At 44.9% G+C, this 23,821-nt stretch overlaps 1 protein-coding gene across 7 annotated transcripts in view; it reads right to left on the bottom strand.

Moving 5' to 3' along the window:
- NRG1 (neuregulin 1) overlaps nucleotides 1-23,821 on the bottom strand; it is a 929,658-nt gene that overhangs the window by 175,438 nt on the left and 730,399 nt on the right. The window contains exon 1 of one of the 7 annotated variants that reach the window (XM_068233690.1): nucleotides 14,210-14,774. The exons of the other annotated variants lie outside the window; for them this stretch is intronic. Within the exon in view, the coding sequence (XP_068089791.1) occupies nucleotides 14,210-14,306 (97 nt within the window). The 5' untranslated portion in view covers nucleotides 14,307-14,774. Of the gene's footprint in view, nucleotides 1-14,209; nucleotides 14,775-23,821 lie in introns of those variants that run through there. 7 annotated transcript variants of the gene reach the window in all.

Raw genomic sequence — 23,821 nt, forward strand, 5'->3', positions numbered from 1 at the left:
CACTTCTTGTCTGACCGTGTCATCGCTCAGTGAAGCATACAGCCACTGAAGCGTACTGTCCCTGTTATCACACATGTTTTGCGGTAACCCACTGCAAGTAATGCATTTGGATGCCACACGTCATTACATCACACTGCACTGGCTGCACTGTAAATATCACATAGATGGTGCATTTCAGTGTGGAAAGCTGCGTTATTAAGCAGCCATTACACCGTACCACAACGCCCCACTGTGAACATAGCCTGAGGCCAGTTTCACACCAGAAACCATTGTTTTTGTTGCGGTGCAACTGCATCGCACTGCAACGTCAAAGACAGCCTTAGGAGATTGCCGCAGCAATGCGATGCAAATGCAAACCATTTCTTGCTGCAAGCCAAGCAAGAAGTGAGGCTCTCTAGCGCTCACTTCCTGTGGCAGAAATAGGAAGTGCACGGAAGTGTATTGACGCAAACAGTTTAAAATATCTGTGTCGCCATAGACTTACATGACTTCTGGTTGTCGCATGTCGCTGCTGGTGGTTGCTGATAATGTGCAGTTGTTGTTGTATTAAATCGGGCACGTATGACGAATCGCATCGCACCGCAGGAGGTATGAAATGCCCCATAGGTTTTCAGTGCTTTAGAATTACCCTACAGTAAAAATGGTAACGCAACGCAATGAAAATGTTCCAGTGTGAAAGGGGCCTTATATAACAGCCAGAGTCATAATTATGGATCCATAATATACAGTTTGAAAAATATAAATAAACCAATGAGGAAAGTAAGTTAAGGCAGGTATATGAAAATACTTCAGCGGCAGAAAGTGCCATATGTCTACCCAAACATATTTACTTGAAGCAAAAAAATTGTGCTTATATCCACCTACACAGACTAATGGAGATTAGAAAGTTTTGCACCCAATATATTAATATTACTCGCTGGCAGTGTAATAGATATAGTGCCTGGGATGCTCCACATTCGCTGCCCTATTATTATAAGCTTGCTCATATGTGAGTGGACTCCTTTAAAATATCTTTAATGACTTTGCTGATGGCCTGTAGTTCAATAACTCTGTCTTGAGGGGCCTTAGATTTTGTAAGGAGTAAAGGGGATTTTCTGATTAGACAATAAAACTGTACATTCCAGGGAGACGATAAGCCACATTGAAGCCAAGCTTCTAAATTTCTTTATACAAATTCTTCCTCAAGTTAGAAGAAACACAAAAAAATGCAATTAGAGTGTCCTGTGTATCTCCCTCCCTTGTGTTCTGTAAGCAGGTCATTGTCCACTGGAATGCCAGCCCTGGAGGCTTCAACTCATGTTTTGTCCTGACTTCAGAGCTGACAAGATCTTCAAGACAGATAATTCTGATAAGCCATTGAAAAAGAGCAGCCGGTCTCCCTGAAGGAAGTAATGTCTTAAATGGGGAAAGAAAAGTAAAGCTGGCAATGCAAAATGAATACAGAAAAAACTACTAAGAATCATGTCCCATGAAGAAATTTTATGGTCGACAAACTCTTGCATGCAAGTTTCAGTTACACTGCAAACTGTATATTCAGCCGTATGTCAGCACCCTGGATCTGTTATTCATCTAGTTGTTTCATTATCCTGTCTGGACTGTGTTATATGTAGCTATTCTACTTTACCTTTACAATCTCCTTCCTGTATAACTAATGACTGTAATGTAGCAGTGCGCACAATTTATGAACACACGGTATGGCTTGCCATAGATGGGCACATATTTTGTATCTGCTTGTCTTTAAAGTAATCACTATGCATCAGAAACGCAAGGATTACTGTAACCAGTTAATGTAACTTTTGCTTGGCAAAAGTACAACAAAAAAGAAAATGTTTCTTATGGGAAGGTGAAGGCTCACAGTTCAGCTGCTTTTTTCAGCAGAGCATACACTGAGGATTGGATTAGGTCTCCATTGCTCCTGTGACACAACTTGGCAGTGATGTAGTTACACATTCAAGAGACCCAGCACACAGACCTGTATACAATGCTGCGCTTGCGCTGCGTTTTTAAAATAGTTTTGCGTTTTTTTTCCACAAGGTCTTTTGAAAAATTATAAAAATCGCGCAGACCTATACACACTGGTGCGATGCGATTTTTCTATTCTCATGAAGGCTTTGCGTTTAAAAATCGCATGCGAGACTTGCCCATGTCTCCTCACTGAATAGATGCTGACTTACAGGAAGAGCTGAGATTCAAACCCAGGTCACCTGTGTCAGAGGCAGAGCCATTAACCATTACATTATCAAGCCAACCAGAGCACAGAGCGGGAAAAGTGGAAGACATAGTAAGACATAGTAATATTTACAACCATTTACCGCCAAGCAAAGCACACATAGAGGCTGCCATATGTATTTCCTTTTAAATAATCCTAGTTGCCTGGCAGTCCTGCTTAACTCTTTACAGGGGCGTAAATAGAAATCCCCCCCCTCAGGACCTTTTTGGGGGGCAGGTGGGGCAGCGGCAAGCTAAACACATACCTGCATCGCGCCGGAGGTCTCCGATCTCTAAGAGCTTCATGGTACCTTCTGTTTACACAGGAAGTAACATGAAGCACTTACTGATCGGAGACCTCCGGCGCGATGGAGGTATGTGTTCAGCCTGCCGCCGCTCGCTGCCACTAATGATTGCAGGAGGGAGAGCGCTGAGAGGAGAGCCCGAGGTGAGGGAGGGGGGAATGTGCCCCCTCCCCGCTGATCTGTGCCACGCTCTCCTCTTATGATGCGACCCCTCCTGCCCCTCAAAAAGGCCCTGAGAGGGCCCTAGGGGGGCCCCCGCAGGAGCAAAGGTCGCATCACCTATTGTTACGCCCCTGAAACTTTAGCTGCAGTAGAATCTAATTCACACACCTGAAACAAGCATTGGGCTTATCCTGTCAGATTTCATTTAGAGCACCTGATCTGCATGCTTTTCTTGGTTTATAGCTAAAAGTATTAGAGGCAGATGATCAGCAGGACAGCCAGGCAATTTGCATTGTTGAAAAGAAAAAAAAATATGTCAGCCTCCATATTTCTCTCCCTTCAGGTGTGCTTTAAGTTTTTGCCTAAGCTAAAACTAAAGCCAACAATAACAATAACACGCGCATTCTTTTAATTGAGTCATACAGTAGGTATTTCCCTTTACAGTCTTGAGTTTGCTGATAATTTATGTAGTCCATTATTATTCCAATGAAAAGATACAGTGCAGTAGAATCCTGCATGTTTCTGTTCTGTGAACCTGCAACTAATCCATTTACAGCATTAGTAAACCTATTGCACCTGCAACTAAACCCACTGCGGTTTGCACCCTAATACAAACATGTACCCATGTACCTCTGTTTAATATAGAACAGTCAGCGCACTAAAAGTAGCCAAAACCATGTGGTTGTATATCTTACAGATGAGGAAAAAAACATTATACTTTGGAAAACAGGTCCAGACTACATAACCCAGATGTAAAGATATGCTACAACTAGGTAAAAAGAATCTGGCCTCCATCAGTATACAGTGATACTAAACTGATCATACTGACAAAACCTCTCTGAATTAACAGATCTGTGTAGGGGATGTGAGCCATACCGGGCACAATGATATTTCTCCACATGTCCTGTGCAGTGATGTCACATAACAACAAGAGTCCGGACTGTGAATACTGCGAGTCAAGCGTGTGACGCTAAACTACAGTTATTCAGACACACTGAGAACATTTATATTGCGCTTTTCTACTGGTGGACTCGAAGCACCACTAGGACGCACTCTATAGGCAGTAGCAGCGTTAGGGAGTCTTGCCCAAGGTCTCCTAGGTGCTGGCTTACTGAACAGATTTGAACCCAGGTTGCCTGTGTCAGAGGCAGAGCCCTGACGGCGGCTGATTAGTCGCCGGATCGACCCCCGCCGCGTCCCTGCTTGTCCCCGCCAACGCTCCTTATCAGCTGCTCAATTCCCTGCCATTGTCCGCCGGCGGGGATCGAGCGGGCGGGGGTCGAGCAGCGTGACCAGCTGAATATCAGCTGGCCGGATCAGCTACTCGATTCACGGTACAGAAACGTACAGTGTATCCTCAGCATAAGAAAGGACTGGAGTTTTTCCTCATGTTCTTAAACACTGTTTGGGCTGGTGCACACCGAGCGTGTTTTTTGGCGTTTGCGGATACGCTTGGTCAATGTATCTCAATGGGGTGGTTCACACCAGAGCGGGGGGCGTTTTGCTGAAATGCATACTCCCGGGGTGAGGCATTTTTTTGATTACGGAGGCGTTTCTGCCTCCAATGTAAAGTATAGGAAAAACGCAAACCGCTCTGAAAAACGGCAGTTCAGAGTGGTTTTGCAGGCATTTTTGTTACAGAAGCTGTTCAGTAACAGCTTTACTGTAACAATATCTGAAATCTACTACACCAAAAACGCTTCCCAAAACCACAAAATGCTAGCTGAAACGCTACAGAAAAATAAGAAAAAGCGTTTCAAAATCTGCTAGCATTTTGAGGATCTGCTAGCGGGTTTTGGTGTGCACCGGGCCTTTATGTTCCTGATGGGGAAATATGTTCCACCTTCCTTTTACAGGACCAAAAGCATGAACTAGAGAGCAACTTCTCAATTCAGACAAACAATTAGTACATAAGGGGCCTTCCACAATGAGCAAATTGCGTCATGAAGACAGCATAACATAACCAAAATGTCACACCACATGGTAGTATTGCGGTGCAACCTTACAGTGAGGCATCCAGTACAATGAAAGTATGCCTCACTGCCACTGTAAATGCATAGGATACCCAGTTAATGCACGGCATGCTGTATGTCACTGCGTCAGAACCCACCACACCACAATCAATGTTCCCCATAGGAATATTATTATTATTTAGTATTTATAGAGCGCCGACATCTTCCGCAGCGCTGTACAGAGTATATTGTCCCGTCACTAACTATCCCTCGGAGGAGCTCACAATCTAGTCCCTACTATAGTCATATGTCTATGTGTGTAGTGTATGTATCGTAGTCTAGGGCCGATTTAGAGTGAAGCAAATTAACTTATCTGTATGTTTTTGGGATGTGGGAGGAAACCGGTGTGCCCAGAGGAAACCACACAGACACGGGTAGAACATACAAACTCCTTGCAGATGTTCACCTGGCTGGGATTCAAACCAGGGACCCAGCGCTGCAAGGCGAGAGCGCTAACCACTATGCCACCGTGCTGCCCATATATCATTGCATCATGTTGTGGTTCAATGAAATTGCTGGTAACAGGCAGAGTGTGAAAGAACCTGTGTAAAATAGAAGTTGTAATATTCATTCCCTTATAAACAATGCCAGTTGCCTGGCTGTCATGCTGCATTTTAAACCTTAGTTATTCTTGAGTCTCACACACCTGCAAATAGCATGCAGCCAGTGGAGTCAAAGCAAAGTCAAAGTATCTTGTATGCATGCTCATTCTGGGTCAGTGACTCATAGTATAGAGGGAGAGCTTCAGGATGTGAGTTGGGAAATTAGCATTGTTTATTAGAATGAAGATGGCAGTCACCATATTCCTCTCACTTTGGGTTCCCTTTCACATTCATTGAAGTTCTGTACACAAGTGAGTGGCTGACCAGAAGACTGAGTGACTCCCTGTTTATAGTAGATTTGACTTCGCATAGGATGGAACTTCTCCTTGCTATAAAAACACAAAGGGCCGTTTCACACAGAAGCAAACGCTCTGCAATCCCATTTTGCTCTGTTCCCATGGCACATGTTGCAACATGATTTATTGTGTGATCAGACAGGTTTCACTGCGTGGTTGCAATTTCTCACACTAAACTGAAAGAAAAGCAGTAAAAATATTGAAATGGGTGATTGCAATAAAAATCGCACAGTGCTGCATTTGCTATATGACTTTCTTGCACTCCTATTGACTGCAGGAAAAGTGCTGCATGCATTGCCTTTAGGTCAGGGATGTCCAACTTTAGGCGTGATAAGTTTAGGCGTGATAACTAAAGCACCAACTGGGTTAGCACCGCAGTGCACAGGTGATCAAAAGTTTTGCGCTAGCAAAGTCTGGTGCACTTCGCATAGAGTTTAAACTCTATGCGAAGTGCACCAGACTTTGCTAGCGCAAAACTTTTGATCACCTGTGCACTGTGGTGCTAACCCAGTTGGTGCTGCTTTGCGAGTGGGACTTTGCGCGCGATCTAAACTTATCACGCCTAAACTTATCACGCCTAAACTGGCTTTTCACCAGCGTGGTGCAATGGTTATCACGCCTAAAGTCTCTAACTGGGTTAGCACCGCTTTGTGAATCGAGCCCGATGTGTGTTGATTGTCTACAACTACAATATTTTGCCAAATAAAACATTTCCACGGGAAATAACCCATATACTGTGTGCCGTTAGCATGTCCCTTTCAGTATGCAGGCACAGTGCTACTGGCATAGTGATGGCTGCTAATCAGTGGTTGCTACTTCTACAGTGGTGGCTGATAACTTACAGGCGAGCAAAGAGGGAGGCAGAGTGGCAACACAAGGTGGCCCCTGCATGCGGCACCACAGCTATGGTCTATGGACTGCATGGAATTAACAACTGTAGAGAGCTTTGGACAGTTGTCCAAAGAGAACCCCAGATAGCCAGGTAGATTAATCTCTTTCTCTCTCTCTCACCAACACTACATGCTGAAGCCAGCCTAGCATGTACCACTTATGCTCAATCCATTTATTCTCAAAAATACAATTCCGCGGAAAGCGGTGACCATCCCTACGAGAGAGAGAGAGAGAGAGAGAGAGAGAGAGAGAGAGAGAGAGAGAGAGAGAGAGAGAGAGAGATATCAATCTACCTGGCTATCTGGGGTTCTCTTTGGACAACTGTTGAACACAAAAGGCAAGGCCATGCCTGGCTACGTTTCCGTATCCGTAAGCAGTGGATGTGTAATGGTTAAGGGCTCTGCCTCTGACACAGGAGACTAGAGTTCAAATCTTAGCTCTGTCTGTTCAGTAAGCCAGCACCTATTAAGTAGGAGACCTTAGGCAAGTCTTCCTAACACTGCTATCTTGTCTAACTTTTCTCTTGACAACTGTTGAACACAAAAGGCAAGGCCATGTCTGGCTACATATCCGTAAGCAGTGGCTGGATGGTGTAATGGTTAAGGGCTCTGCCTCTGACACAGGAGACCTGAGTTCAAATCTTAGCTCTGTCTGTTTAGTAAGCCAGCACCTATTCAGTAGGAGACCTTAGGCAAGTCTTCCTAACACTGCTACTGCCTATAGAGCGTGCCCTAGTGGCTGCAGCTCTGGTGCTTTGAGTCTGCCAGGAGAAAAGCATGATATAAATGTTATTTGTCTTGTCTAATTTTTCTCTTGGTTCGAGCATAAATGGTACATGCTAGGCTAGTTTCAGCTAGTAGTGTTGGTGGTATAATGGATATGTTAGTTACCTACCATACACTGAGACCTGGGTTCAAATCCCAGCCATAGTATGTAAGCTGGTTTTTTAAATACTGGAATTCCCTGGCAGATGAGACCCTCCTCTCTCCGGTAGGAGGGAATAGGTGGAAGGGTGGAAGGGGAGGTGGGAGGAGAAGCCCACAAGAGGCTAATTAAAATCTCCCTAGCAGAGTGTGTAGCAGCTGTCCCTTAACTAATTAGTATAGGCAGATGAGTGAGTCAAATGGCTCAAGGACCTTGCCTTGTATAAGGGGGGGGGAGGCTCCACCAGTGAGTGCAGTCTGATTGGCAACAATGTGCCTGCTGACTGTGATGTAGAGGGTCAAAGTTTTGCTCAATAGAGCATTATGGGGCGAATCGAACTTCTGGGAAAGTTCGCCTTTGGCAGGCGAACGCGAACCACCGAAGTTCGCCGGCGAACCGTTCGGCCCATCTCTAGTTCTGTGTAGGCTTGGAACTGTACATACATGCCACAAGTACCTTTTAATGGAAAGCTAGCGCATGATCCATGACCTTTGGAGCTCTAGATTACTTTTTCTTTTATAATGCTGCTCACCCAGTTGTTGTGTTGATTCCCTACCTTTAAGTCTACAGTCTACATCCCTGACCTAGAATGAGTATGTAGATTTCTGTATCCACACAGACTTTAATAGCTGCATGCTTGTTGAAGTTTGATCTGTTCGACACACTACAGAGGATGAGCACCTCGGGGGAAATTATTTCTGGACATTTACAAGATACATTTTCATATACAGAGGAACATGCAGCCCAAGTATTGGCGAAAGCTGGTGCAAGTGCGCAATTTCTTCAGACTCCAGATGTAAAACCTTTGAAACGCTGCAAAGCCCTATGATTGTATTGTTACTTCAATAAAAGAGCTTATTTACACTGCTGTGCCAGCCTCCATTGTGTACAGAGCTATACTGTGGACTAAGAAGTGCGGAAGTCCGTCTAGGCTTGGGCACGTCATCCCCTTGGAGAGAGTGCTACTCTTTTTACCAGTTTGAAGTTTGCTTGTTGCAGGTATGCACTTAAAGGAGAGCTCTTTCTTTAAATTTAAAGTATCCTCAGTTATATGAACTAATAAAAATCATCTCTGAATGCCATTATTTCCTTGCTTATTTTCTGGCTTGAAATATTGCCACAAATAGTATTTCTGCTATAGAAAACGCTTTGTATTCTGAAGCAAATCAAAATTGACTTTCAAAAGCTTTTTCCCACACGTCTGCTGTGTTAGAAATGATAACAATCTTTTGCCAAGCACTGCATTCTGTTGAAAGACAGCAATATCATCCTTAAAGCGTACCTGAGATGGGTGATTACCAATAAACTATACATACCTGGGGCTTCCTCCAGCCCCCTTTAGCCTTCACTCTAATGGTGTCCTCTTCTCCCTCACCGTTTGCCCCCAATTGGCCCTGTCAGTCAGGGCCAGTCGGCCTCGCAATCCAGCTAGGCGCATTCCCCTGTCTCGCTCCCATCACCAGGAGCGCTCTGCACCTACGCAGTAGTACTGCACAGGCGAATGCTCCTGGCGACATGAATGCAGCAGAAGCACACACAGCCAGGCCACGCATGCGCAGTTGGCCCTGGACCGGAAAATTTTCCAGGGCCAATTGCGGGCAAATGGAGAGGAAGAAGAGGACGCAGTGGGAGAGATTAGGCTGGAGGAGGCCTCAGGTATGTATATTTTAATATTAGTCCCCCATCTCAGGTTCCCTTTAAAGCAGTTATGCTTTAAAGGGAATCTGAGTCAAGCAAGGCCTCCCTCCCTTCCTATTTTATCATTTTGGATTTATATAGCACAAGCATCTCCTGTGTTTTACTTCCCCACCTCACCACCGTTCCATACTGGATATTAGAATATGCTGTTTAACAGGGAACCAATCCATAAAAAGTTTACCTTCTCTAAGGAACACTTGCAAACAAAAGCTATGAGGGAGTTCCCCTCATAAAGAAAATTCCACATGCAACTTTTATTTGCACATCTTACTGTTTTTAGAAGATAATGGCCTTCTGAAGGATCTGCTATAGTGAGGATTGGTGAATATTGACAGAGCTGACTCAACTTTTTATGGCCTAAACACACTAGCACGCTTCTGTCTGCTTCTGCGCTGATTTCACATTGATGGGTTGCTGAAATCAGCACAGAAGCATACAGAAGCATGCTAGCATGTTTAGACCTTTGTCATACATGAGCTTTATAGGAAATGTCATTTTCAAAATATACAGGAAGCAGGATTGTAGTCTCTATGAAACAGAGATGGCGCACTCTGCAGCTCTGGTCAGCAAGGTGAGATGACACTATGCACCTTGCTGAGTATGCTCTAGGTAAGTACATCCTGGAGATGAGATCAAGTCAAGGCAAGTTTAAAAATGTTCCTTAAACTGTCACCTGAAACAATCACAAAAGATCCACAGAGGTTACAAGCATCGTGGAGTAACTGCTCTAGAGTGCTGAAGCCAACAGAACGGCATGATAGCCAGGTACTAAACATTTTTCAAGAGAAGACAGCAATAGCTTTCACCATATTCCTCGATCTTGTTTAAGTAGAGACAGATTTGACTGTGTGCATCTGGAGCTTGTGATGAGCGATTTGAGGTTTACAACTGATTAAATGCACATGTTGTGCATAGAAGAGAACTAGCTGAAGAATTACTCCTTTTACCTACATGCTATAAAGTGCCGCCTACTATGTCCATGCTATAAATATGTAGAATAAATAAGTACCATTTATTTAATTATTTATTTTGCTCAGTAGCAAAGTTGGATGATTGAGATTGGCTATGTTATACAGTTTTACCCCAATCAGGAACATTCCAGGAATTTCTTTCTGTGACACAAGATTTCACAAGATTTGGTGAAACTAAAGGATCACATTCCCAGGGGCTCTTTAGCGCTTGGCAGCCACTGTGAAAACACGTCATGCAATGCATCCTGGCACAAGCCTCCCCAGCATAACTTATTCTCTAGGTGTGGATGTTTCCTGTAGTAACATCAGCAGAAACAGTTGCTTGGCAATAGCGTACCAGCTTACACTAAAATAGGAGATGATGATGGATAAAAGCAGAGATATTACTCTGACAAAGCCTCAAGAACTGGGACTGTTCCTATAAATTAGACACAGTTGGCAACTATAGAATATGAAGCTCTGGCTTGTTAAGAAAAGAGGATTACCATGCAGGATTGCCACAGTCTGTCTCTGTGAACCTTTCTCTATAGAGGATAAAGTTTTTTATTTGGAGCTTGTAAATCTATCACTCAGTAAGAACCAAGTGGACTGCAATTTCTCTGAAGGCACAATGGAAACAAACAGAACATACCAACACTACTGTAAAAAAAATAAAGCATGCTGTTAGGATCTGTTTACAGATCACAGTAGTACACTCTTCAACACATTGTTAATAAGAACACTAATAGAAAGCCACTCTAAGCACTCTTAGTTCACACGTTTTGCACACCCAGTACTAGACAAACACTTGGCTTAATAGGGGAATGCAATAAGCAGTGATTATGAGCCAAGTGCAGCAACCAGTACACATTCTGAAACAACATAGGCAGAACAATGACAGGCGATTTGTGATTGCTTTATGTATACTCTCCACAGGACAAAATAATCCACAGAAACTGGAATCATAGTCACCTAATCTGATCACTTTTCAGCTATTATCTCATGCCTGAAGGGGAAGCACAATGAAAAAAAAAAAAAAAAAAAACTTGTCGTGAATACGGAATTAATTATTATAGCCCCCAAAGCTGCCTTTTCCCTGCTCTGTCTCCATAAAGAAACACAACTGCTTGGTCAAACCAGGCATTCATGTTTGTCACTCTGTAGGCAAAGTGCCCTGTCCAATGTCTACTCTTCCAGACATCTTTCATGACTGTTATCATCTGACACACCAGCAAATGTTAATATTTAAACACTTGGGGCTCGATTTACAAAACGGTGCTAACTTGTACTGGCCCTTAGCACGTCTAAACTCAGTTTAAATGTGAGAAGTAGTGATCGTGCGCAAAGTACCGCGCGCGCACTGCACAGAGCGCAGGACGCTCCGCGCGAAGTGCCCACTAAAGCCCATGGGACTTAGCGCGCGCATGGGACTTTGCGCGCGCAAAACTTTGCGCGTGGTACTTAGCGCGCGATCTGATTGAGAAAACCAGTGCTAACCTACTTAGCACCCTGGTTAGCACGTCTAAAGACTTTAGACGTGCTAAGTAGCTTAGCACCGCATAGTAAATCAAGCCCTTAGATGGCAAGTGCAACATGTTGAAAAGGGGTGGTCTTGACCCTCCAGAAATGTTAAGCATATATAAAGCAGCAAGACCGTAAATGTTGCGCATGTTTGACTGCATTTTTACAGCTAATTTAGGCCAGTACAACTAGCGCACTGTGTCTACATAAATAAGTCAACAAATTCAGTCACAGTCCAGTCAGAAAACATAATGTGGCATTGATTTCGCACAGCATATGTTGTTTGTAGATAGGTTGTATTTATCCATCATTCTAACCTAGGTCAGCTGTCTGTACCCCACTGAAATAATGTTAGCGGTATTTGCTTACATCAATAATGTATATCCTGTTCCTAAAGAAGTAAATCAGATATCCATTTGCACTTTCTGCTGTTCTAAATGAACAAAGGACACATTTACTGTACAACAATCTCATCTTTCAATTGCTAATATTCAACAAGTTGTTCTTGGCCATCAACTTGCTAATCAAGATGAATTTGACATTTAAACACAGATATGTACTGCCCCTTCTGGCTCATATTAAGAATGAATTGTACAACACTACAAAGGTCTCAAGCTGTAAGTTTAGGTCTCTTTTGGTAGTAACCATAGTCTGGCTATAGGAAATATATCATCTGACCAACTTAATCATTCAGTTACAATACCACACAGGAGAGAACAATACCTCGTTTTAATTTGTAGAGGTGTCCCTATATGTGAGGGTCACTATACTAAGGGCCAGTTCACAAGGGCAACTGCCGGCAGCTCTTTTTGCCGATTTTAAACGCTTTTCTGCTACAGAGCACAATAGCGCTTAGCTTTTTTTCCCGACTGTTCATCGTTGCATTGCGTTTTGAGCTTCTAGGGGATATTGAATGCAGCTGAAGCAAGAAACTACATGCAGCATCTTGGAAAATTTGATCAACCGCAGTGCTTACGCAATCGATGGTAAATGCATTGAGATGAACACTCTCATTCATCTCAGTGCAGGACGCGGTGGACCCCTGCAGTAAACTACATGCACGGACGACGGAAGCTGTCCATCTGAACCAGCCCATCTTTACGCTATCTATTTTCCACAGAACATCTTGTTCTTGACACAATAACTTTCCCTGTCTTACCTAACTTCACTATAAAGCTATCTAACAGAAGGACTGGAAGGTAAAATCTAGGAGACTTACTCCCCTTTTAAACGGAACACCTATGGCAAACATTCCCGCTAGCTTATGTAGCATCATTAAACCACCCGTCTAAAATTATTTAGGCCACCCTTGATTCACCAAAATGAGCCACTGAGGTATTGAATGCATAGGACCACTGAAGGTATCCTATAGTATCTGGTGCCAAGATGCTAGCCAGCGATCCTTTAATTGCAGTAAGTTGTGAGTTGGGACCTCCACGGACCAAACTGCTTTTCTAGTAAATCCCACATATGGTTAATTGATAAAAAAAAAAATAAGGTAAGTCAGAAGCCATGATTCATCAGACCAGGCCATCTTCTGTTGTTTCATGGTCCATTTCTACTGGTCATGTGCCCATTATTGGTAATATCAGCAATGGACAGATGTCAGCATAGGCACTATGACTGGTCTGTGGCTGCAGAGTCCCCATATGCAGGCAGCTGTTATGCGCTGTGTGCTCTGTTATACCTTTCTCTCATGGCAAACATTACATTTTTTCAGTGATTTTGTGCTACAGCAGATTTTCTGTGAGACTGGACCAGGTAAGCCACCATTCATGAGCGACACTTGAACACCCATGTCACTGTTGACATTTCTCAGATGTTTCCCTCCTTGGACCAGGGCTGGTGAATATTGCCTGTGGCATATTAGGAACTACCTACAAGATCTGCGGTTTTAGAGATGTCTAGGGCCAGTTATCACAAAGTGTCCCATGTCTAAGGAAATCAATCGTTATGTTTGCCTATTTTCCTGCTTCCAGCATATCGCCACCACGACTGACCTTTCACTTGCTGCCTATTATCCCCTAAATCAGCAAGTGCCATTGCAATTAAGAGTTACAGACGACCCAGCAAGCTCATGGTGAGCCATAACTCATTGGAATGCAATGAAATAACCTATGTTGTCCACTACATAGGTAATGAGGTGGCTGATCAAAGTATCGCTCTCAACATAAGTGACTGCTAAGCAACAACAAGTGTCTGGCAGTGACAGCAGATAAGAACCACTGACGTCAGCGGCAGCTAACCAGGTATTACTGTTCAACGAATCCTACTAGAAATCATTAATTCAGTAGAGCTGCCATAGACTTGTAAGCAGAAAGCAGGAATTCCCTCTGTCTATACTACCGTTTCATCACTAGAGGGCAGATGAAGAAAGCAAATGAGCCTTTCCCTGACGCTCACCCCGGCAGCAGGGAACTGTCACACTAATTAAACTAATAATCCCTGTATACCGAAACGTCCAGGAGAATAGCCACTCTGAATGACACATGCACAGCAGCCGAGGCTTTCTTTCTCTCTGGGAAAGTTCACATAATTATTTTCAGTGAAACTCGAAAAAGTACACATGATCGCGATGCACGTGTCAGAAAAATCAATGCACAGCTTTAAAAAAAAGAACGCAAAATAAGATTAACTCACTTGGAACGCCATCTGCGCCTTGTGTTTTTTTGCCTTCTTTCTTCTCCTTTTTACCTTTCCCTTTTTTAGTCTTTGGTTCCCTTTTTTTCTCAGACATGGTGAGTGGCTGGAAGGCTGGTGAAGACAATCCTTGGAGTATCCAATGCAAGGCGTCCCTGCGTGTTGTATGTATGGAGCAGCGGGCTGGTGCGTATAGTATAGCGTGCAGCAGCAGCAGGCTGGAGGAGAGCTGAGAGCACTGACCCCAGCAGCGCACTGCTTATCCTCTGCTCTCACACTGACATCAGCACAGCTTGCCTCTACTTTCAGCACGCTTCTCTCACTTAGGGCAACTCAGCAAAAGTTCATATCCGAGAATGATAGTCTTTATCCGGACAGGTAAAAAAAAAAACAAAAAACAGATGTGCATGAAATATAGAAATGAGTTCAAAAATGCTGCTTACTTGTCCTTTTTACTTATCCTCGTGTGCCTCTAGCTTTACACTTTCCATCTAGGCACAGGTTTAATTAGTCCCACGCTCCTGAGGTCTCCTCCTGGTTAACACTGGAGAAAACTTTCTCTCTCCCATTCTTGTGTGAGTTTCAAGTTTTGTACTCGCCACCCACCTACAGTATAAGTCATTGGGTGGAGTTATGCAAATATGCAGCTAGGAGGAGAGGAAAAAAAGGTCATTTTTTTTCTCATTTTGACAGACAGGAGTACTTCTGTCATACAACACACACTGCAGAACAGGAGCAGTGTGTTGCACATATATTGTGGCTTATATGTTCCTGTGTTCAGATGTCATCATGTCAGAACACTACTACTGATATACTGTATATATATCATAGATAAAACTGAAGAGTGGATGATAGTCAGATTTCCATCAGGTTGGAAGGAGATGAATAAGGTGTTATAAGATTTATAGGCTCTCCAGTTTAGGCAGAAATCTGCACTTGACATACTTTCAAATGGTGTTTACAAGTTGCCTGCAAATCACCACTTCCACAAGTAGCGGTATACAGCAGCAAAGCAAGTCAAAAGGCCATGTACTGCTTCTGTTTCTGGTAAGAAGTAACAGTCAAAGCTGGCAGTCTGGTACTATATTCACTCAAGTGCAGCTGTAGATCACTAACTTAGTATAGTCACACCAGTGCAGTAACCTCAGCAGTGATCACCAAAGAATAGCATCTGATTGTCCTTTTATTGGAAATAATACACAGTATTCCCCAAAGTTCCTAGAGATATTTTGGTGGCTAGGTTTGTTTAAATTATTGTGTGTGTGTGTGGGGGGGGGGGAGAGCTCACTAGCCTCCCTGTTATTAGTTACTTTTCAGTGACAGTTTAAAAGTAAAGATGACAGTAACAGGTATTCCGACATTTGGGGTGGGTAGATGCAAGAAAAGGATCAGTTAGTGTGCAGCACCCCCTTCCCACAACTGTGTATTTGGCTTTTAAGCAAAGGGGGGGGGGGGGGGGGTTAGTTAAATCCTTCCCATTCCATACTGGGCAATGCACTGGTACTCATTGCTAATGTCTACTAGCCTGAGCCTCCAGACCGCAGGATCAGGCTGGGATAATATGGTGGTGGCTAGGGAAGAGGAGATTTATAATGCCCTTCCATGTGAACCACATGCTATCCTTGCTGTTGAGCACCAGCATGCAGACCCTAGGATCCTGGTGGGAATATTATGTTATGGGGGGGGGGGGCTGGGGGGGGTTACTAAAATATATACTTCCCTCCCAGGCAAACCACTTCCTCTAATTGCTGTTAGACAACAGCCCCTGGGCTGCAGGATCATGGGGAGAAAGGGGGGGGGGGGGGGTTATATACTTCCCTCCAACATTAAGCTCTGGTACCCATTGCTGATGGACACTATACTATATGGTATATCCTTTCCTCCTAGGTGAAGGACTGGTTCTCATTGATGATGGGCCTCAGACCACAGGGTAAGTTGGGGATGATATGGCGGTGTGGCTTCTATAACCTTTCTTTCCTGGCAGGCCCGGGACGATTCCAAAGTGCCCCCAGTATTAGGTAGCCCCCTCCAGCCCAAGTAGCCATATTTGCTCCCAGCATTATGTAGCACCCCCCCCCCCTCCCCAGTATAAATAGCCAGATGTGTCCTCAGTAGAGATGGGCCGAACGGTTCGCCGGCGAACGGTTCCCGGCGAACTTCGGTGGTTCGCGTTCGCCTCCCGCAGGCGAACGTTTCCGGAAGTTCGGTTCGCCCCACAATGCACTATGAGGGTCAACTTTGACCCTCTACATCACAGTCAGCAGGCCCAGTGTAGCCAATTAGGCTACACTAGCCCCTGGAGCCCCACCCCCCTTATATAAGGCAGGCAGCGGCGGCCATTACGGCCACTCGTGTGCCTGCATTAGAGAGAGTAGGGCGAGCTGCTGTCTGTCTCTCATAGGGAAAGATTAGTTAGGCTTAGCTTTTCCTGGCTGCATACCTTTTCAGTGATCCTGCTACTGCATACCTGTTCTGTGAACCCACCCACCACTGCATACCTGTTCAGTGATCCTGCCACTGCATTCCTGTTCTGTGAACCCACCCACCACTGCATACCTGTTCAGTGATCCTGCCACTGCATACCTGTTCTGTGAACCCACCACTGCATACCTGTTCTGTGAACCCACCACTGCATACCTGTTCTGTTCAGTGGACCCGCCACTGCATACCTGTTCTGTTCAGTGGACCCGCCACTGTATACCTGTTTAGTGAACCCGCCACTGCATACCTGTTCTGTTCAGTGAACAGTTTGGTGTGTCAGTGTGAAGCAGTACCTTAATTACACTACCTGATTGATGTATACACATGCAAGATGTTTTAAAGCACTTTAGGCCTGTCATTTAGCATTCAATATGATTTCTGCCCTTAAAACGCTGCTTTGCGTCAAATCCAGATTTTTCCTGGGGACTTTTGGCGTGTATCCCACTCCGCCATGCCCCCCTCCAGGTGTTAGACCCCTTGAAACATCTTTTCCATCACTTTTGTGGCCAGCATAATTATTTTTTTTTCAAAGTTCGCATCCCCATTGAAGTCTATTGCGGTTCGCGAACTTTAATGCGAACCGAACCTTCCGCGGAAGTTCGCGAACCCGGTTCGCGAACCTAAAATCGGAGGTTCGGCCCATCTCTAGTCCTCAGTATTAGGTAGCCGCCCTCCCCAGTATAGATAGCCAAATGTGCCTTTAGTATTAGAGAGTCCCACCCCAATGTAGATTGCCAGATGTACCCTCAGTATAGATAGCCAGATATGCCCCCAAGTATTAGGTAGTCCCCTTCCCAGTATAGATAGCCAGATGTGCCCCCAAGTCCACTTCCCAGTATAGATAGCCAGATATGCCCCCAAGTATTAGGTAGCCCCCTTCCCCAGTACAGATAGCCAGAGGTGACCCCAAGTCCCCTTCCCAGTATAGATAGCCATATATGCACCCAGTATTAGTTATTCCTCCCTCCTACCCAATATGCAGAACTGCGAGCACAGCGTGTTGTAGGCAGCAATTATTCACCTCTTGGCACTGCCGGGATATCTCTTTAGCCCGTCACAGCATCTTCTCTCTTAAACTCCCTCCAGCGAAGGCAGTGCAAAAGGCTGAAGAGAGATCTCAGAGATGCTGAGTAAGTAACTGCTGCCTACAACATGCTCTGCCCCCAAGATTACTCTGCAATGGCCCTGCAAGAGGGGCACTTAAAGTGAACCTTAAGTCTGAAAAAAAAATGAGTTTTGCTCACCTGGGGCTTTCCTCAGCCCCCTGCAGCTGATCAGTGCCCTCGCCGTGTTCCTCCGAACTTCCTGTCCCCATCGGTGGCCACTTACGGTTTCGCCGTCACCGGCCGACAGGCTGGGAACGCGAGTGATTCTTCGCATTCCCAGCCACAATATCTCCCCCATGCTGCTATTGCGGCCTTCCTTGCCGCAATAGCAGCATAGGGGGCGATATTGTGGCTGGGAACGCGAAGAATCACTCGCATTCCCAGCCTGATGGCCGGTGACGGCGAAACCGGAAGTGGCCGCTGGCGCGGACAGGAAGATCGTAGGGACACGGCGAGGGCACCGATCAGCTGCAGGGGGCTGAGGAAAGCCCCAGGTGAGCAAAACTCAATTTTTTTTTCAGACTTAAGGTTCACTTTAACCACTTCAGGACCACAGTCTTTTCGCCCCTTAAGGACCAGAGCCTTTTTCTCCATTCAGACCACTGCAGCTTTCACGGTTTATTGCTCGGTCATACAACCTACCACCTAAATGAATTTTACCTCCTTTTCTTGTCACTAATACAGCTTTCTTTTGCTGCTATTTGATTGCTGCTGCGAGTTTCAGTTTTTATTATATTCATCAAAAAAGACATGAATTTTGGCAAAAAAATGACTTTTTTAACTTGCTGTGCTGACATTTTTCAAATAAAGTAACATTTCCTATACATTTGAGCGCGAAAGTTATTCTGCTACATGTCTTTGATAAAAAAAAAACCATTCAGTGTATATTTATTGGATTGGGTAAAAGTTATAGCGTTTACAAACTATGGTGCCAAAAGTGAATTTTCCCATTTTCAAGCATCTCTGACTTTTCTGCGCACCTGTCAGGTTTCATGAGGGGCTAAAATTCCAGGATAGTACAAATACCCCCCAAATGACCCCATTTTGGAAAGAAGACATCCCAAAGTATTCAGTGAGAGGCATGGTGAGTTCATAGAAGATTTTATTTTTTGTCACAAGTTAGCGGAAAATGACACTTTCTGACAAAAAAAAGAAAAAAAAAAAGTTTCCATTTCTTCTAACTTGCGACAAAAAAAAATGAAATCTGCCACAGACTCACTATGCTCCTCTCTGAATACCTTGAAGTGTCTACTTTCCAAAATGGGGTCATTTGTGGGGTGTGTTCACTGTCCTGGCATTTTGGGGGGTGCCTAATTGTAAGCACCCCTGTAAAGCCTAAAGATGCTCATTGGACTTTTGGCCCCTTAGCGCAGTTAGGCTGCAAAAAAGTGCCACACATGTGGTATTGCCGTACTCAGGAGAAGTAGTATAATGTGTTTTGGGGTGTATTTTTACACATACCCATGCTGGGTGGGAGAAATATCTCCGTAAATGACAATTGTTTATTTTTTTTTACACACAATTGTCTATTTATAGAGATATTTCTCCCACTCAGCATGGGTATGTGTAAAAATACACCCCAAAACACATTATACTACTTCTCCTGAGTACGGCGATACCACATGTGTGGCACTTTTTTGCACCCTAACTGCGCTAAGGGGCCCAAAGTTCAATGAGTACCTTTAGGATTTCACAGGTCATTTTGAGAAATTTCGTTTCAAGACTACTCCTCACGGTTTAGGGCCCCTAAAATGCCAGGACAGTATAGGAACCCCACAAATTACCCCATTTTAGAAAGAAGACACCCCAAGGTATTCCGTTAGGAGGATGGTGAGTTCATAGAAGATTTTTTTTTTTTGTCACAAGTTAGCGGAAATTGATTTTAATTGTTTTTTTTCACAAAGTGTCATTTTCCGCTAACTTGTGACAAAAAATAAAATCTTCTATGAACTCACCATACTCCTAACGGAATACCTTGGGGTGTCTTCTTTCTAAAATGGGGTCATTTGTGGGGTTCCTATACTGCCCTGGCATTTTAGGGGCCCTAAACCGTGAGGAGTAGTCTTGAAACCAAATGTCGCAAAATGACCTGTGAAATCCTAAAGGTACTCATTGGACTTTGGGCCTCTTAGCGCACTTAGGGTGCAAAAAAGTGCCACACATGTGGTACCGCCGTACTCAGGAGAAGTAGTATAATGTGTTTTGGGGTGTATTTTTACACATACCCATGCTGGGTGGGAGAAATATCTCTGTAAATGACAATTGTTTGATTTTTTTTACACACAATTGTCCATTTACAGAGAGATTTCTCCCACCCAGCATGGGTATGTGTAAAAATACACCCCAAAACACAATATACTACTTCTTCTGAGTACGGCGATACCACATGTGTGACACTTTTTTGCAACCTAGGTGCGCTAAGGGGCCTAACGTCCTATTCACAGGTCATTTTGAGGCATTTGGATTCTAGACTACTGCTCACGGTTTAGGGCCCCTAAAATGCCAGGGCAGTATAGGAACCCCACAAGTGACCCCATTTTAGAAAGAAGACACCCCAAGGTATTCTGTTAGGAGTATGGTGAGTTCATAGAAGATTTTTTTTTTTGTCACAAGTTAGCGGAAAATGACACTTTGTGAAAAAAAAAACAATACATATCAATTTCCGCTAACTTGTGACAAAAAATAAAATCTTCTATGAACTCATCATACACCTAACAGAATACCTTGGGTGTCTTCTTTCTAAAATGGGGTCACTTGTGGGGTTCCTATACTGCCCTGGCATTTTAGGGTCCCTAAACCGTGAGGAGTAGTCTTGAACCCAAATGTCTCAAAATGACCTGTGAAATCCTAAAGGTACTCATTGGACTTTGGGCCCCTTAGCACAGTTAGGCTGCAAAAAAGTGTCACACATGTGGTATCGCCGTACTCAGAAGAAGTAGTATAATGTGTTTTGTGGTGTATTTTTACATATAACCATGCTGGGTGGGAGAAATATCTCTGTAAATGACACATTTTTGATTTTTTTTACACACAATTGTCCATTTACAGAGAGATTTCTCCCACCCAGCATGGGTATGTGTAAAAATACACCACAAAACACATTATACTACTTCTCCTGAGTATGGCGATACCACATGTGTGACACTTTTTTGCAGCCTAGGTGCGCTAAGGGGCCCAACGTCCTATTCACAGGTCATTTTGAGGCATTTGTTTTCTAGACTACTCCTCACGGTTTAGGGCCCCTAAAATGCCAGGGCAGTATAGGAACCCCACAAGTGACCCCATTTTAGAAAGAAGACACCCCAAGGTATTCCGTTAGGGGTATGGTGAGTTCATAGAAGATTTTATTTTTTGTCACAAGTTAGTGAAAAATGACACTTTGTGAAAAAAACAATAAAAATCCAATTTCCGCTAACTTTTGACAAAAAATAAAATCTTCTATGAACTCATCATACACCTAACAGAATACCTTGGGGTGTCTTCTTTCTAAAATGGGGTCACTTGTGGGGTTCCTATACTGCCCTGGCATTTTACGGGCCCAAAACTGTGAGTAGTCTGGAAACCAAATTTCTCAAAATGACTGTTCAGGGGTATAAGCATCTGCAAATTTTGATGACAGGTGGTCTATGAGGGGGCAAATTTTGTGGAACCGGTCATAAGCAGGGTGGCCTCTTAGATGACAGGATGTTTTGGGCCTGATCTGATGGATAGGAGTGCTAGGGGGGTGACAGGAGGTGATTGATGGGTGTCTCAGGGGGCGGTTAGAGGGGAAAATAGATGCAATCAATGCACTGGGGAGGTGATCGGAAGGGGGTCTGAGGGGGATCTGAGGGTTTGGCCGAGTGATCAGGAGCCCACACAGGGCAAATTAGGGCCTGATCTGATGGGTAGGTGTGCTAGGGGGTGACAGGAGGTGATTGATGGGTGTCTCAAGGTGTGATTAGAGGGGGGAAATAGATGCAAGCAATGCACTAGCGAGGTGATCAGGGCTGGGGTCTGAGGACGTTCTGAGGTGTGGGCGGGTGATTGGGTGCCCGCAAGGGGCAGATTAGGGTCTAATCTGATGGGTAACCGTGACAGGTGGTGATAGGGGGTGATTGATGGGTAATTAGTGGGTGTTTAGAGGAGAGAAGAGATGTAAACACTGCACTTGGGAGGTGATCTGATGTCGGATCTGCGGGCGATCTATTGGTGTGGGTGGGTGATCAGATTGCCCGCAAGGGGCAGATTAGGGGCTGATTGATGGGTGGCAGTGACAGGGGGTGATTGATGGGTGGCAGTGACAGGGGGTGATTGATAGGTGATTGACAGGTGATCAGTGGGTTATTACAGGGAATAACAGATGTAAATATTGCACTGGCGAATTGATAAGGGGGGGTCTGAGGGCAATCTGAGCGTGTGGGCGGGTGATTGGGTGCCCGCAAGGGGTAGATTAGGGTCTAATCTGATGGGTAACAGTGACAGGTGGTGATAGGGGGTGATTGATGGGTGATTGATGGGTAATTAGTGGGTGTTTAGAGGAGAGAATAGATGTAAACAATGGATTTGGGTGGTGATCTGATGTCGGATCTGCGGGCGATCTATTGGTGTGGGGGGGTGATCAGATTGCCCGCAAGGGGCAGGTTAGGGGCTGATTGATGGGTGGCAGTGACAGGGGGTGATTGACGGGTGATTGACGGGTGATTGACAGGTGATTGACAGGTGATTGACAGGTGATCAGGGGGGATAGATGCATATAGTACACGGGGGGGGGGGGTCTGGGGGGGGGGGGTCTGGGGAGAATCTGAGGGGTGGGGGGTGATCAGGAGGGGGCAGTGGGCAGGGGGGGGGGATAAAAAAAAAATAGCGTTGACAGATAGTGACAGGGAGTGATTGATGGGTGATTAGGGGGGTGACTGGGTGCAAACAGTGGTCTGGGGGGTGGGCAGGGGGGGTCTGAGGGGTGCTGTGGGCGATCAGGGGGCAGGGGGGGGGGAAATCAGTGTGCTTGGGTGCAGACTAGGGTGGCTGCAGCCTGCCCTGGTGGTCCCTCGGACACTGGGACCACCAGGGCAGGAGGCAGCCAGTATAATAGGCTTTGTATTCATTACAAAGCCTATTATACATTGTTTCAGCGGCGATCCGGGTGCTAGTAACCCGCCGGCGCTTCCGAACGGCCGGCGGGTTACTACGAGCGGTGGGCGGAGCCAGTCCCTGGCGGCTGATCGCGTCACGAATGACGCGATCGCCGCATAGCCACTCCCGCAGCCGCCCCCGCCGATGGGCGTATTGCGGTCGTTTGGGCCCGGTCTTTGCCGCCGCCCATCGGCTGGGGGCGGTCGTTAAGTGGTTAAAGGAAGGTGCACAGGCCTTTAGGGTCCAGTGGCTGATGCCTCCCGTGCCTCTGCCTTGGCCTGGTCTTACTCCCAGGTGAAACTCACTGCGGATAGGCCCCAGCCTCCATACTGCATGATTAGGTGGGGATAATATGGGGGTGTAATATATCCTTCCCTCCGAGGTGAAACTAATTCTAATTGTAGATGCAATAATGAATAAAGAATAAAAAAGTAAAAACATAAACATAAAATTGTGCATGCTTTCCTAATGGTATAAAATGTAAATATGAAAAGTCACAAAATAGGTGACTTGAACAAATGCCTTAATAATGTTCCAGTTTATTATTACTCTAACATTATGTTCCTAAAATATTTTTTTGTATATGATGTTATGTATTCTGTGTAGTATGTTTATGGGGAGGGGGGTGGAGTTGGGTGAAAAATTTATATTTGGGATTTTTAAAAACATTTTTAGTAATATGATTGTAGCTTTTTTCTGCCACTAGAGGCTGCTATTGACCCTATGGGATGGTGCATACTGTGACAGGTCCTCTTTAGAAAAAAACAGGGGTTTAATTTAACTCTCGGTATTACTCGTCTCACTCCTCTCAGGGAAAGAGAATGGCAGCACAGATCTCCAGCACTCCCTCACACACACTTGCAGCTTGCTCTGACACACTGCCAAGAACCAGTAGCACTGCTTGGACATC

This window comes from Hyperolius riggenbachi, chromosome 1, assembly GCF_040937935.1.
Source record: "Hyperolius riggenbachi isolate aHypRig1 chromosome 1, aHypRig1.pri, whole genome shotgun sequence".
NCBI classification, from domain to species: domain Eukaryota; kingdom Metazoa; phylum Chordata; class Amphibia; order Anura; family Hyperoliidae; genus Hyperolius; species Hyperolius riggenbachi.